General features: G+C 34.8%; 1 protein-coding gene across 4 annotated transcripts in view; it reads left to right on the forward strand.

The window, feature by feature from the left end:
• RAP1GDS1 (Rap1 GTPase-GDP dissociation stimulator 1) overlaps positions 1-12,878 on the forward strand; it is a 150,286-nt gene that overhangs the window by 87,804 nt on the left and 49,604 nt on the right. For 3 of the 4 annotated variants that reach the window (XM_020901657.2, XM_020901656.2, XM_020901658.2), the window contains exon 5: positions 11,821-11,967. The exons of the other annotated variant lie outside the window; for it this stretch is intronic. In XM_020901657.2, the coding sequence (XP_020757316.1) occupies positions 11,821-11,967 (147 nt within the window). The remainder of the gene's footprint in view (positions 1-11,820; positions 11,968-12,878) is intronic. 4 annotated transcript variants of the gene reach the window in all.

The following is a 12,878-nucleotide window of genomic DNA, read 5'->3' on the forward strand; positions in this document are numbered from 1 at the left end:
ATCAGAATCTAAACCAAGAAGTACACAGTTGAGGTTTTTTTCATCGTATAGACCTAATAAATACTAGTAAGGACTTGGAAAACAAAACACTCTGAGAAATATGACAGTGAATGTTTTTCTAACTCTTCTGGGTAAAGCTTCATTTGTGCTTGGATTGTACTATGAAAAACTTAATAATTGTGCTTATTGTTTCAATATTTTCCTTCATTTTCTCTCCTGAACTATGAATTAGTTATCTTTGTATTCCCCAAATCTGACTCAGCTTGTGAAACATTGTAGGTACCCCCAGCACAGTTTGATTAATAAAAGTGGATAATTAGTGCTAATTTGGCCCCAAGTCTTAAAATATCTTGATTAAACTGAGTATGCAATTTATGTCATTAATCAGTAGTTTAAGGATCTATTACTCCTATTAAATAGTGTTTAACTTAGATTACAGGTGGGCTAGAGATTAACTTTACTGCATAAATCTCTTTTATTATGGATTCATAATTTATAGGTCTTAGATGAATACACTTACATTTATCATGAACACTTAATTTCTGTGAAGTTTTATATAAACTTCCTGTTTTTCCCACCTGTTCCTCCAGAAGAGATATATGTTCTCTCTGTGCTTCTATGAAAGTGAAAGTAAAATCGCTCAGTTGTGTCCGACTCTTTACAACCCCATGGACTGTAGCCTAATACGCTCCTCTGTCCATGGTATTTTCCAGGCAAGAATACTGGAGTGGGTTGCCATAACACCCTGTAAAAAATTGTATTGAAGTTTTTGTTGTTTACTATTCTGTCTCCCTCAGTGAAACAGGAACTCCATCAAAGGAAAGCCTTCTTATGTTCCTGTTTATATCCACAGTGCCTCACATAAAGGCTAAGTTAACATTAATAAGTACCTTTTCTATAATCAAATGTGTCAGTTTCATTGCATGAATTGGGTAATTTTAATTTTTCTCATTATTATTGGCTTTTATGCATCTTTTTAATTGTTTAGTGGTTACCCATATATATCTTTGCTGCTGCTGCTGCTGCTAAGTCGCTTCAGTCGTGTCCGACTCTGTGCGACCCCATAGACCGCAGCCCACCAGGCTCCCCCGTCCCTGGGATCCTTCAGGCAAGAACACTGGAGTGGGTTGCCATTTCCTTCTCCAATGCATGAAAGTGAAAAGTGAAAGTGAAGTCGCTCAGTCGTGTCCGACTCTTAGCGACCCCATGGACTGCAGCCTACCAGGCTCCTCTGTCCATGGGATCCTCCAGGCAAGAGTACTGGAGTGGGGTGCCATTGCCTTCTCCGATATATATCTTTAACTTACCACAATTTACCATCAATTACTGTTACGTCACATATAGTTTAATCATCTCACAACTGTGTACTCCTAATTTTCTTCTATTCTTTGTGGCATTATTGTCATATATTTTGTTTTTACATATGTTAGAGGTCCAACAATATATTGTTGTTTTTTATACTTTAAACAGATTTTTTTTAAATAGAAAAAAAATGTTTTGTGTTTACTTTGATTTTTTTTTAATCCTCTTTAGTGTTCCTTGCTTTTGTATATATCCAGATTTTTTATCCAGTATTGTAACCTCCTGCCTGAAAAGCTTTTGTTAACAGGTTGCTTTTTTCTTTCAATGCTTCAAAGATATTATTCCATTGTTTTCTAGCTAGCATGGTTTTGGATGAGAAGTCTGCTATATTCTTATTTTTGCTATTCCAAATATAACTTTTTTTTCCTTCTGGCTGCCTTTAGAAGAGTCTCTCTTACTTTGATCTTTCAGCAGCTTGGCTGTTTGGTGTGTATTTTTATTTTGTTTTCCTTGCTGGGGAGTCAGGGAAGGGCCCTTAAACTTCATAGATTTATGATGTGATGTCTTTCATTATTTTTTTGGAATGTTTCCCTGTTAGCTCTTTAAATATTTCTTCTACCCTGTTCTCAATCTTTTCCCCTACTGGTATTCCAGTTGTAGTTATGTTAGACCATTTGCTATTTTCTGTCAGCTTGTAGGTGCTTTGGGGTTTCCCTCCCTCTGTCTGTGTTTTAATTTTTATTATTTCTATTGCTCTACAAGTTCACTGAGACTTTCCTTTGTTTTGCTGAGTCTGCTGTTCAGCCTTTTGAAATAATTATCTTTGATAGTGTTTTTGATTTCTGACATCTCCATTTAACTCTTATAATGTCTATTTCTCTACAAAATTCCATATCTCTCCATGGATATTATTCACCTGTTCTAATAAATTCTTTAACATATTAATCATGATTCTTTTAAAGTCCCTATTGATAGTTCTGACATCTTAGTTACCTGTGAGTCTCATTCTGATGATTGAGTTATTTCTTGGCAGTGAATTATTTTTCCTTTCTTTTTTAAATGTACCTCTTAATTTTGTATTGAATACTGGACACTGTATGTAGGAAAACAATAGAAACTAAAATTTAAAATATTAATCTTTGGAAATAAGCAAGTTTCCTTTTATTTCAGGTGGTTAATATGGGGTGGAGGAGCAGCCAGTCTAGTCAGAAGTTGAGCTGGATTCATGTTTTGCTATTGCTTACCTAACTCCAGAGCAGTCGTCTTCAGAACTTTAGTTATAGACTGTTCTTACCTTGCACTTAGAGGAAGAGTACTAGAAGATTTTTTTTTAAGTGTTCCTGCTATCTCTTCGGCCATTCATGCCTGCCTATTCCACAAAGAAATTCTCTCCATACACCTGTTCCTCTTCCAGTGGTGGACTGTTAATGACAAGCACAATGAAGAACATCCATCACTGTTAGTATTAATCCCTGGAGCAAAACCCATTTCTAAACATTCTGGTGCTAAGTAGAAGAAAAATTCAAAGTTGATTAAGTGTTGAGGAAAGAAACTGTTATTTTCTGTTGGTCGTACCCATATCATAATTGCTGCATGTAATTAAATAATTAGATAGGTAAGTACATAATTAAAGCTCTATATTTATTAAATAACAAAATGTCCTATATTATTAAGTAATTAAAATCCTATATTATATAATTGCTTGAGAAATATTATTGTTAGTAAACTGAAAACTAATTTCTGTGAGATGTGTAAAATCTGAGTATATAGTATAGGCTTACTTAATGCCAAGTAATGTCAAATATTCCTTTTTTTTAAGATGCGGCTTGAATATTTTACACTGTTTATGTAGAGAAGTGTGTTACTTTCTTGGGGATACTATAACAAAGCACCAGAGACTGGTGGTTTACAACAACAGAAGTTGGTTTTACAGTTGTAGAGGTTGTAACTTCAAAATCAGGGCATCGAGCAAGACCATGCTTCCTTTTAACCTGTAGGCAGAGACTTTTTTTTTCTTTTTTGCCTCTTTCTAGCTTCTGGTGGCATCTGGAGTTCCTTGGCTTGTGGCCCAAACTCCAGTCTCTGCTTCTGTCATCACATGCTCTTCACAAATGTCTTTTCCATTTGTGTTTTCATATCTTCTCATGGCATTCTCCTGTCTGCATCTCTCTCTCCTTATAAGAATAACACTCATATTGGATTAAGGACCCACTGAACTACAATGAGACCTCATCTTAACTCTCTGCAATGACCCTATTTCCCAATAAGGTCTGAGGCACTAGGGGTTAGGACTTGGAAATACATTTTTGCAAGACAGAATTGACCCATAAAGAGCAGAAATAATGCCTGTGTTTCAAAAGCATACTCTTTTTATCAGTAGCATTATCTCTGATAAAGATATTAAACTAATGAATCTAAAAGACAGTCTAAGAACAAACTCAAGAATAAAGCTATGTGTCATAAATTTGTTTTTATAGGAAGAAACTTGGTATTTGATTACTTTTTAATTCAGGTAAATTTAAAGATAGCTGACTTTTTAAAATCATATTTTAATGAAAATATTTACAAACTTTATCATATTTACTCCTTATTTGTAGCATTATTCATACAGAATTCTGGCAGACTTTAGAAATTCAATCTTTTTTTTTTTTTAACTCAGTTGTGAAATAGTTTGGAGATTTTGAGTAATACTTTTCATTTAGTCATCTAAGACATCTGAATTTCATAATACATGTGGCTGATATTCACTGAAAATGAATGGGCACTTAATGGACTCTTTGAAGCTTAAAATCTAGGATTCTAATCTCAGTTACAGTTTGTTATTGACTAAAAAAGGCTCAGAATAGTATTTGTGCCCCTGCATTTAAAATGAGTCTGATTTATGTTGTTTTGCTTTAAAATCCTTGTTCAGTATATATTATACATGTTCAAATTCTATTGTAACAAAGTATTTGTTTATAGAGGCTTAAAAGTGGCATATAGTAGAGTCTGAAGGAAAAAACATGAGAAACATGATTAAAATAAATGTTACTGTGATGTCTTTGTCTTTTCCAAACCAATGCTAATAAAGACTTGTGTTATAATTGCATCTATTCTGAATCACCTCTCTGTTTACTAAGAAAAAGACATCAAAAATTATGATTGTTATTTCTAGACAGTATAATTTTTCAGAGCTCAACTTTCTAGCTTAGTTTATGAAAAGGATTTCTGACTTATTTGCCGTAAGCCTTTATAGTCTCTAGTGGTATTTACTTGGGAACATTAAAAGTAAATACCTAAATTACTAATATAATTATTAATAATTGGAAAGCTAAAATAGATAAATTTAAAACATTAAAAAAACATACACAGCATATATTAAGTACTTCTTGTTTGCACAACGTGGATACAGTAGAAGTAGAAGTAGAAATTGAAATGAATAAGAGAATGTCAAAGCTTAAAAGAAATTTGATCATCTTCTACTCCTCTTCCCCTCCTTTCCAGATTAGGAAACTGACTTCAGTAGAGGTTAAGAGGCTTTCTTATGGGCAGAGTTAACAAAACCCTTAACTTAAAGACCTTATAGTTATTTTAAAAGTCATTGCCTCAGTGATGTTCTAGGTTTTTAAATATTAAAAACTTCTACCTTGCCTTATTGAAATAATCTTAACATTTCAAATTTCGGGTAACAAAAATTCACATTTCTACGGCAACAACCAGGAGTAGTCCCAAGAATTTCATTGTTAAATGTTCTTTGCATTCAGGTCCTCAGTTTATTACACGTCTGGAACTTTATTTACTTGAAGAGGAAAGTGACTTTCTGTTGAAAATAAATCTTCTTTGCCCTTAATTAGCTATAGCTGAACTTTAATTACAGTATGAGATTCTGAAAGTGATTGGGAAAAGAAGCACATCATCCTCAGTCTAATAGTGCAGAACGTGAAAGTGTGAGAAAGATTGTATCTGTTGTGTTCTCTTTTCTCTCTGTAAAAGTAAGGAAGCATGTTTTCTGTCAAGAATGCAGAAGTTGGAGAAGGGAGGGACTTTTAAAAGTTGTGATATTTGGATGGCTCATCATAGGTAATGTGACAGGGGTGTGTGAGAAGATGTGCAGCGTAATTTAAGGGTTTGTCATTGTTCATAATGCCATCAGTTTTACAGAGTTAAAGGAAAGATTGTGTAATTTGTTCATTGTTTGCTGTGATTCTAATATTGTTAGTTAAAGCATGTTTTCTCAGAGATTTGGAAATATCTCACTGTCAACATGGATCTCAGTGTAGGGATGTGTGTGTGACTCTCCATCAGTTTTGATATGGATACGAACATTGTGTTATCGTATTATGCCTCTTTAATCTCTTATGAAATAGATTTTGTCTATTTTTTCTACTTTGTCTATATGTGAAATAGATTTTGTCTACCAGTGCAGATTGATCTCAGATTTCCCTGAAGGTCCAGTGGTTAAGACTGAGCTTTCAACACAGGGGGCACAAGTCTGATTTCTTTTCACAAACTGAGATCCCACACACCTTGTGGCAAGGCCAAAAAATAAAAAAAATAAAATAGTACCCCACCCCAAATGTAGATTGCTTTCAATATTTGTTAAGTTCATGGATACACTAAAAAGATTTTGGGTATTTTTTACTCAAGAATTTTTCATAAATAAATCTTTTAAAAAGATTCATAGTTAAAAAAAAAAAAAGATTCACAGTTAACACCAAGATAGTGCTGTTGTCTTGCTGAACTAAATGGTACAAGTATTCCAAAATATGTTTTTAATGCTTAATAAGGGAACATAGAATTCAGTTTCCCAAGTTTTAGTTCAGAGTGCTGATGTTTAATCATTACAGTTTCTTTAAGCAAATACTGAGTTGAAATATAAGAAAAATGAAATATTGTTTATAATTTATCTTCTTAGCTAATTTATCATAGTGCTGTCTCGAAAGTAGATTTACAGTAAAGGTCATTTTTAATCTCTCTACTCAGGGTCTTAGCTTTCATTTTGGCCATCAGTAACCCTGAAAAACCTTTGCTAGCCTTCTGTTCCATACCAGCTTTAATTATGGCAAATCTCTAGCACTTATGTGTGTGCAGCCTGTGCACAGCCAGCATTGTTAATTAACACTTGCAGGGCATTTGTGCAGGATGCTTTTATAGAAGACAGTGAGGTAGTGCACAAATCCATGACAGTACAACATGTAAAGTGAACCCTTTAGTTGCTAAAACTTCTTTGAAAACACAAAAAATAATTTATCCAGTACTCTTTCCACAACACACATTTTTCTCATTTGTCAATATTAATTTTTAACAAAATTTAGATGAGAGATTATAGGTATGACCAGCTCCTGTAGTTTATTTCTCACATGCAGTCATAATTTTCTGAATTGCTGCATCATAATTGTCACCACAATAACCACTCCTTATGTCACAAAATGTTATTACTTCTGATGGGAAATGAGTAGTTTGAGCAGATGGATGCCTAAGGAATCAAGATCCCGTTATTATACAAATAATTAGAGGGTGGGAGGAAAACATATCAAATGTATATGTAGGCATAATTTTAAAACAGATTTTTGTAATTTGTATTTGATACTGAGAATTTTTGAAAAGAAATATGAAAAAATGTTTAAACCACAAAAGTATAATGTAGCATGAAAATCATACATTTAGATTATAAAACTAAATTCTTTTAAAAATTAATTTTAGATAAAATTTGCTATTGTAAATTATAGGCTTCTTTGAAACCCAACACCATCCTGCTTCCCCAATCTTCCTCCTTCGTCCTTTCAAGGATTTAAGCCTTCCAAAGTCTCTTTCGGGAAAACTGGTGTTTATTGAAATGATTTAAAAAAGACAGTGTATTTGCTGATGTTATAGTAAGGCTTTCTATAAGCAAGAGTGTTAAAAAGTTCGAGAATTGTGCCTATCCAGTCATAATTAGTACATAGGCTTGATAGTCTGCTTCTACCAGCTACTTGGCTCTTTTCATTTTCTTTCAAATTCTGATATCTGTGTATGCATCCATTTATATCTCTCTCCCTCCCTCAGCGTGAACTGTTTTTACCTCTAGGCACATGCTATAAACTCTTGAACTGAATTATCTGTCTTACTAAATGTATGGAAAAGTCGGCTGTCAGCAAAGACCTGCTTTGTATATTCTGCAGTAGGTTCAATCTCACCCATCAGATTTAACAATCAAGTTGAATGTTGATCTAACAGTAGATTATTAATCAAGTTGACAATCCTGTTAACAATCAAGTGGAATGCCAGTGGTAGTGAAGGAGTGAGGGGACAGTAACTCACACACTGATGGAGGGAATGTGCGCTGACTTTGGAAGCCTGTTTGTCATTATCTTAACAAGTGGGAGATATGCAGAGTATATGAACCAACAATACCACCTGGATGTTACAAATAATAGCCCAAGCCTAAAAACAACCCAAATAATAATCAGCAAAGGAATAAATAAATATGATGTGTTTATACAGTGAATATTGTACAGCAAAGAAGCATGTAACAGAGTAGATGGATATCATAAACACACTGTTCAGTATAAGAAGGCACAAAAAGAATGAATACAACATGGTTTCATTTAAGCAAAGCTCAGAACACAAGGGAAGCTAAACCATATTGTGGTTTAATCATTAAAAAAGAAGTAAATGATTTTCATTCCCATTTCTCTCCCTTTCCCTGCCTCCTCCCTCCTTCTCTTTCTCTCACTCTCCCATCCCCAAGGTGAATTGTAACTTACCAAAATGTAGCCTAAGGCCTCATTCATTCAGTACATATTGAGTGCCTACTATCTATGAGGCATTTGGGAAAGTGAAGTGAAAGTCATTCAGTCCTGTCCAACTCTTTGCGACCCCATAGACTATACAGTCCATGGAATTCTCCAGGTCAGAATACTGGAGTGGGTAGCCATTCCCTTCTCCAGGGGATCGTCCCAACCTAGGGATTGAACCCAGGTCTCCTGCTTTGCAGGCAGATTCTTTACCAGTTTAGCCACAGTATACAAGCAAATCTGAAAGTAGGATATACTGTAGCATGTCACAGAGCTTGTATTCAGCGGTTGTTTTCAGGTTCTTTCCTCAGCCTTAGTGCATAATTTGTACCTGATAGTGGAATACCAACTTGCTCACATTTTTTTCTCATTTGTGAGGCATACAAATTTCATTGCTTCCTGGTTTTCACTACTGAACTGAAGAGTAATATCAAGTGCAGTATTTCATTAGCCCTACTGCATAAAGCCCTACTCTTACGTAAGCACTTATTTGTGCTGGAAGCTACTCTCTGTGACAAGTCAACATTAAAGAATGTTCATTTCAGTTCAGTTCAGTCTCTCAGTCGCGTCTGACTCTTTGCGACCCCATGAATCGCAGCACGCCAGGCCTCCCTGTCCATCACCAACTCCGAGAGTTTACTCAAACTCATGCCCATCGAGTTGGTGATGCCATCCAGCCATCTCATCCTCTGTCTTCCCCTTCTCCTCCTGCCCCCAATCCCTCCCAGCATCAGGGTCTTTTCCAGTGAGTCAACTCTTCACATGAGGTGGCCAAAGTATTGGAGTTTCAGCTTCAGCATCAGTCCTTCCAATGAACACCCAGGACTGATCTCCTTTAGAATGGACTGGTTGGATTTCCTTGCAGCCCAAGGGACTCTCAAGAGCCTTCTTCAACACCACAGTTCAAAAGCATCAATTCTTCGGCGCTCAGCTTTCTTCACAGTCCAACTCTCGCATCCATACATGACCACTGGAAAAACCGTAGCCTTGACTAGACGATGTAGCAGGGCTTAAAGAGTTGCTGGGTAGTGGTTGGATACTTAGATTTATGTAAAATAAAAATGTAAATTATATTTCTAGAAGTGACAACACAGGGTGCTTAATTTCAGAGAGTTAAAAATGAGCCTGCATTCAGGGATATGAAAGTTTAGGTTAAGGAATCTTTTGAAAGTTATTTTCAAGTGAACGATAATAATACTCATTTTAATATCATAGCATAAAGCTATAGAGCTACCTTTACTGTGGAAAAACAATTTGAATGGACTTGTGTAATGACATGTTCTAATATATATTTTAAATAATTTGTGAGATGCCTTTAAAAACTTATCCACTGGTTTTGATAGAGTAAATGGATACAGCATTCTTGTTTCTTTGCATCTTTGGATTCTTTAATAAAATTCTCTTTAACTCAGATATTTTATATGTGCTTTTCTTAAATTTGGTAATGCTGTAATTTCTAAGGTAGAGATTGAGCTTACACTCTGCAGCCCCAACTCTTGATAACACATAGCTATGTTGTACACAGTGCAAACAGGGCAGGCTGGGAGGAAGGGGAAGAAGGAAAGCAGAGGAAGGGAAGAAAATTACTTTGGCCCTGAAACACAAGTAGGTAATTTGCCTTTTAATTGTAGTTATGTTCTTACTTATTGCATTACTGAATTTGATGAACACAATTTGTATTAAAATTTCTTGAATTTAATGTTTTGAATATTGAGTACCTGAATATCAAAAGGAAGCCAGCTTAGCTTTCTAAGCACACACAATTTATGTTTTGAAAGCCTATACTTATGCAACAGTTAGAATCAAAAACGACTTGAACTTTGCAATTTAGGGATGGGTATATTGTATATGTGGGCTTCCCAGGTGGCTCAGTGGTAGGGAATCCACCTGCCAATGAAGGAGATGTGGGTTCAATGCCTGGGTCAGGAAGATCCCTTGAAGAAGGAAATGGCAACCTGCTCCAGTATTCTTGCCTGGGAAATCCCATGAACAGAGTATCCTGGCAGACTACAGTCCATGCAGTTGCAAGAGTCGGACATGAGTTAGTGACTAAACAAGAACAGATACTGTATGTGCATAATATTGAAGGTCTGAGCTAGATTTGTCATCCTGATATTTAGTTTTTTTCTGACATGATCTGCATACAAATTGCCCAACAATGTAGATAATTTGCATTTATGTTATTGGAAAAGGAAACTCTAAATGAGATATGTATTATAGTTGGCTGCCTCATGTGACTAGTTAGTTACTCTGGCACTGAAGAATTTTCTGTGATCTTATTAGCTGATTAGCATAGGGTCCTTTTCTGCATCTATATAACAGTACAGTGAAGCCAAGTGGGCATGACACAAAACTTAAGTGAACACAACTATTTTGTTTCATTTTAGTACAGATTTCCTTAAAATTTTCAAATATTATGAAGTCCTGCTATGTAAGTTGTGTGTGTATTTCTGCCACAGGAAATGATATGTATTGTTTCATTTTCTATTATGATTCAGCAACAGTTATAAAGATACATCTTAGTTTCAGTTCTTTTATTAGATTTCATTTACTAATTTCATAGCAGTATTTTTTTTTTTTTTTTTGAGGCATTTCTTTTACTGATCCTTTTGTATGCTTCTATGGCTTCACAATTCAGTATGGTAGCCACTATCCAGGTTTGACTCTTGAGCTATTGAAATGTGGCTAGTCTAAATAGACATGTAACTGTAGTGTAAAATATAAAATACACTTGGCTTTCAAAGATTTATTACTAAGATGAGAATGTAAAATATTTCACTAGCAATTTTATTGTGTATTGCAGTGATCATATTTTAGAGATTTTGGATTGAGTAAAACATATAACTAAAACTAATTTTTCACTTTTTATGTTTTTAATATGGCTACTTGTAAATTTAAATTATTTATTTAGTTCACATTTGTGGCTCTCATTTTTATTGTATGCACTGTTCTAGAGTATATCATATTTTATATAAGGAAGTCAGATTTAGAAATACATATTCTTTCTTTCATCTCTTTCTAATTCTGTGTTCAGGGTTTGCAAAAGTATTTTAAAGTGATATCTATGTTCTGACAGTTAAATGGTATCTCTTCTATGTGATGTAGATGTATATATAGCAGAAGGTGTGTTTGACCGTTTGACCATTGATTGTAATGTCTAAGTGTATTGGTGTGTTCTTGAATGGAGAGAATAAGGAAAAATGAAATGCAAACTACTAAGAATTGGAAAAGGAAATATGTACTATAGAAAATGCCAGTAAAAAGACCCTAGTACTAATCTTTAGAAATTACATATTGTAATGTAGAGTTACGCTATACTGCAGATGGTTGTCTTTGATAGTAACTGACTTTGAAAACACTGAGAAAGACACATTTAGTGGTTTCCAAACTGAGAAAAAAAATTCCAATCAAATTTTAGTTCCAGTTTTTTTCCTTTTACACAGAGTTGTCATTTGTGAAAGAGAAGGCGAAAAATTTCACATCAGTCATAAAGTCTTAAGACCCAGAGAAGTTCTTTAAATTCCTGTATGATACCAAGGAGAATAATCTTTTTTCTCCTAAAAAGTGATTGCCTCTCTTCCCCATCCCACCCCCATTTCCATGTTTATTTGTTTTGTTTTGCTTTCTAAGAAGACATTTGATGCCCTACTTTGGTTTATTTTCTGCGTACTAAATAAGGAATAACTCTGTTATGTTTTGTATTTGAAATTTTAAGGTATATTTCTTTTTACTTTTATTTTTAATTTGACTCTTTGTTTTACAGATGAGGGCAGAAGTGCAGTTGACCAAGCAGGTGGTGCACAGATTGTAGTTGACCATTTAAGGTCACTGTGCAGTAAAACAGATCCCGCCAGTGAGAAGCTCTTGACTGTCTTTTGTGGCATGCTGATGAACTATAGCAATGAGAATGGTAAACAAAATTGAAAACTTGCTTTATCTGTGGGGGAGAAATTAAAAATCATCATTACTGTAGTATACACTAAAAATATTTAGAAAAGTTATGAACAAAGCATTCATATTAATAAGTAGCATATAAAATTAGTAACTAGCCAACATTAAACTGCAATGTTTCAAAAATACGAAGTGGTCTAATTACTAAATGGGACTAATTGTTGAAGGGTTGTCCATGTTAATCAATACAAAAACCAAGAAACAAAATAATGGTATGGTTTGTGATTTCTTGCTATGAACATTTTATTTATTTTTATTTTTATTTTTTTTACTTTACAATATTGTATTGGTTTTGCCATACATTGACTTGAGTCCGCCATGGGTTATATGTGTTCACCATCCTGAAACCCCCTCCCACCTCCCTCCCCATCCCATCCCTCTGGGTCATCCTGCTGCACCAGCCCCGAGCACCCTGTATCATGCATCGAACCTGGACTGGTGATTTGTTTCACGTATGATAATTTACATGGTTCAATGCCATCCTCCCATACCATCCCGCCTTCACCCTCTCCCAGAGTCCAAAAGACTGTTCACTACATCTGTGTCTCTTTTGCTGTCTCACATACAGGGTTATCATTGCTATCTTTCTAAATTCCATATATATGCATTAGTATACTGTATTAGTGTTTTTCTTTCTGGCTTACTTCACTCTGTATAATAGGCTCCAGTTTCATCTACCTCATTAGAACTGATTCAAATGCATTATTTTAATGGCTGAGTAATATTCCATTTTGTATATGTACCACAACTTCCTTATCCATGCATCTGCTGATGGACATCTAGGTTGCTTCCATGTCCTGGCTATTATAAATAGTGCTGCGATGAACACTGGGGTACACGTGTCTCTTTCAGATCTGGTTTCCTCGGTGT

Source organism: Odocoileus virginianus, chromosome 21 (assembly GCF_023699985.2).
Source record: "Odocoileus virginianus isolate 20LAN1187 ecotype Illinois chromosome 21, Ovbor_1.2, whole genome shotgun sequence".
NCBI classification, from domain to species: domain Eukaryota; kingdom Metazoa; phylum Chordata; class Mammalia; order Artiodactyla; family Cervidae; genus Odocoileus; species Odocoileus virginianus.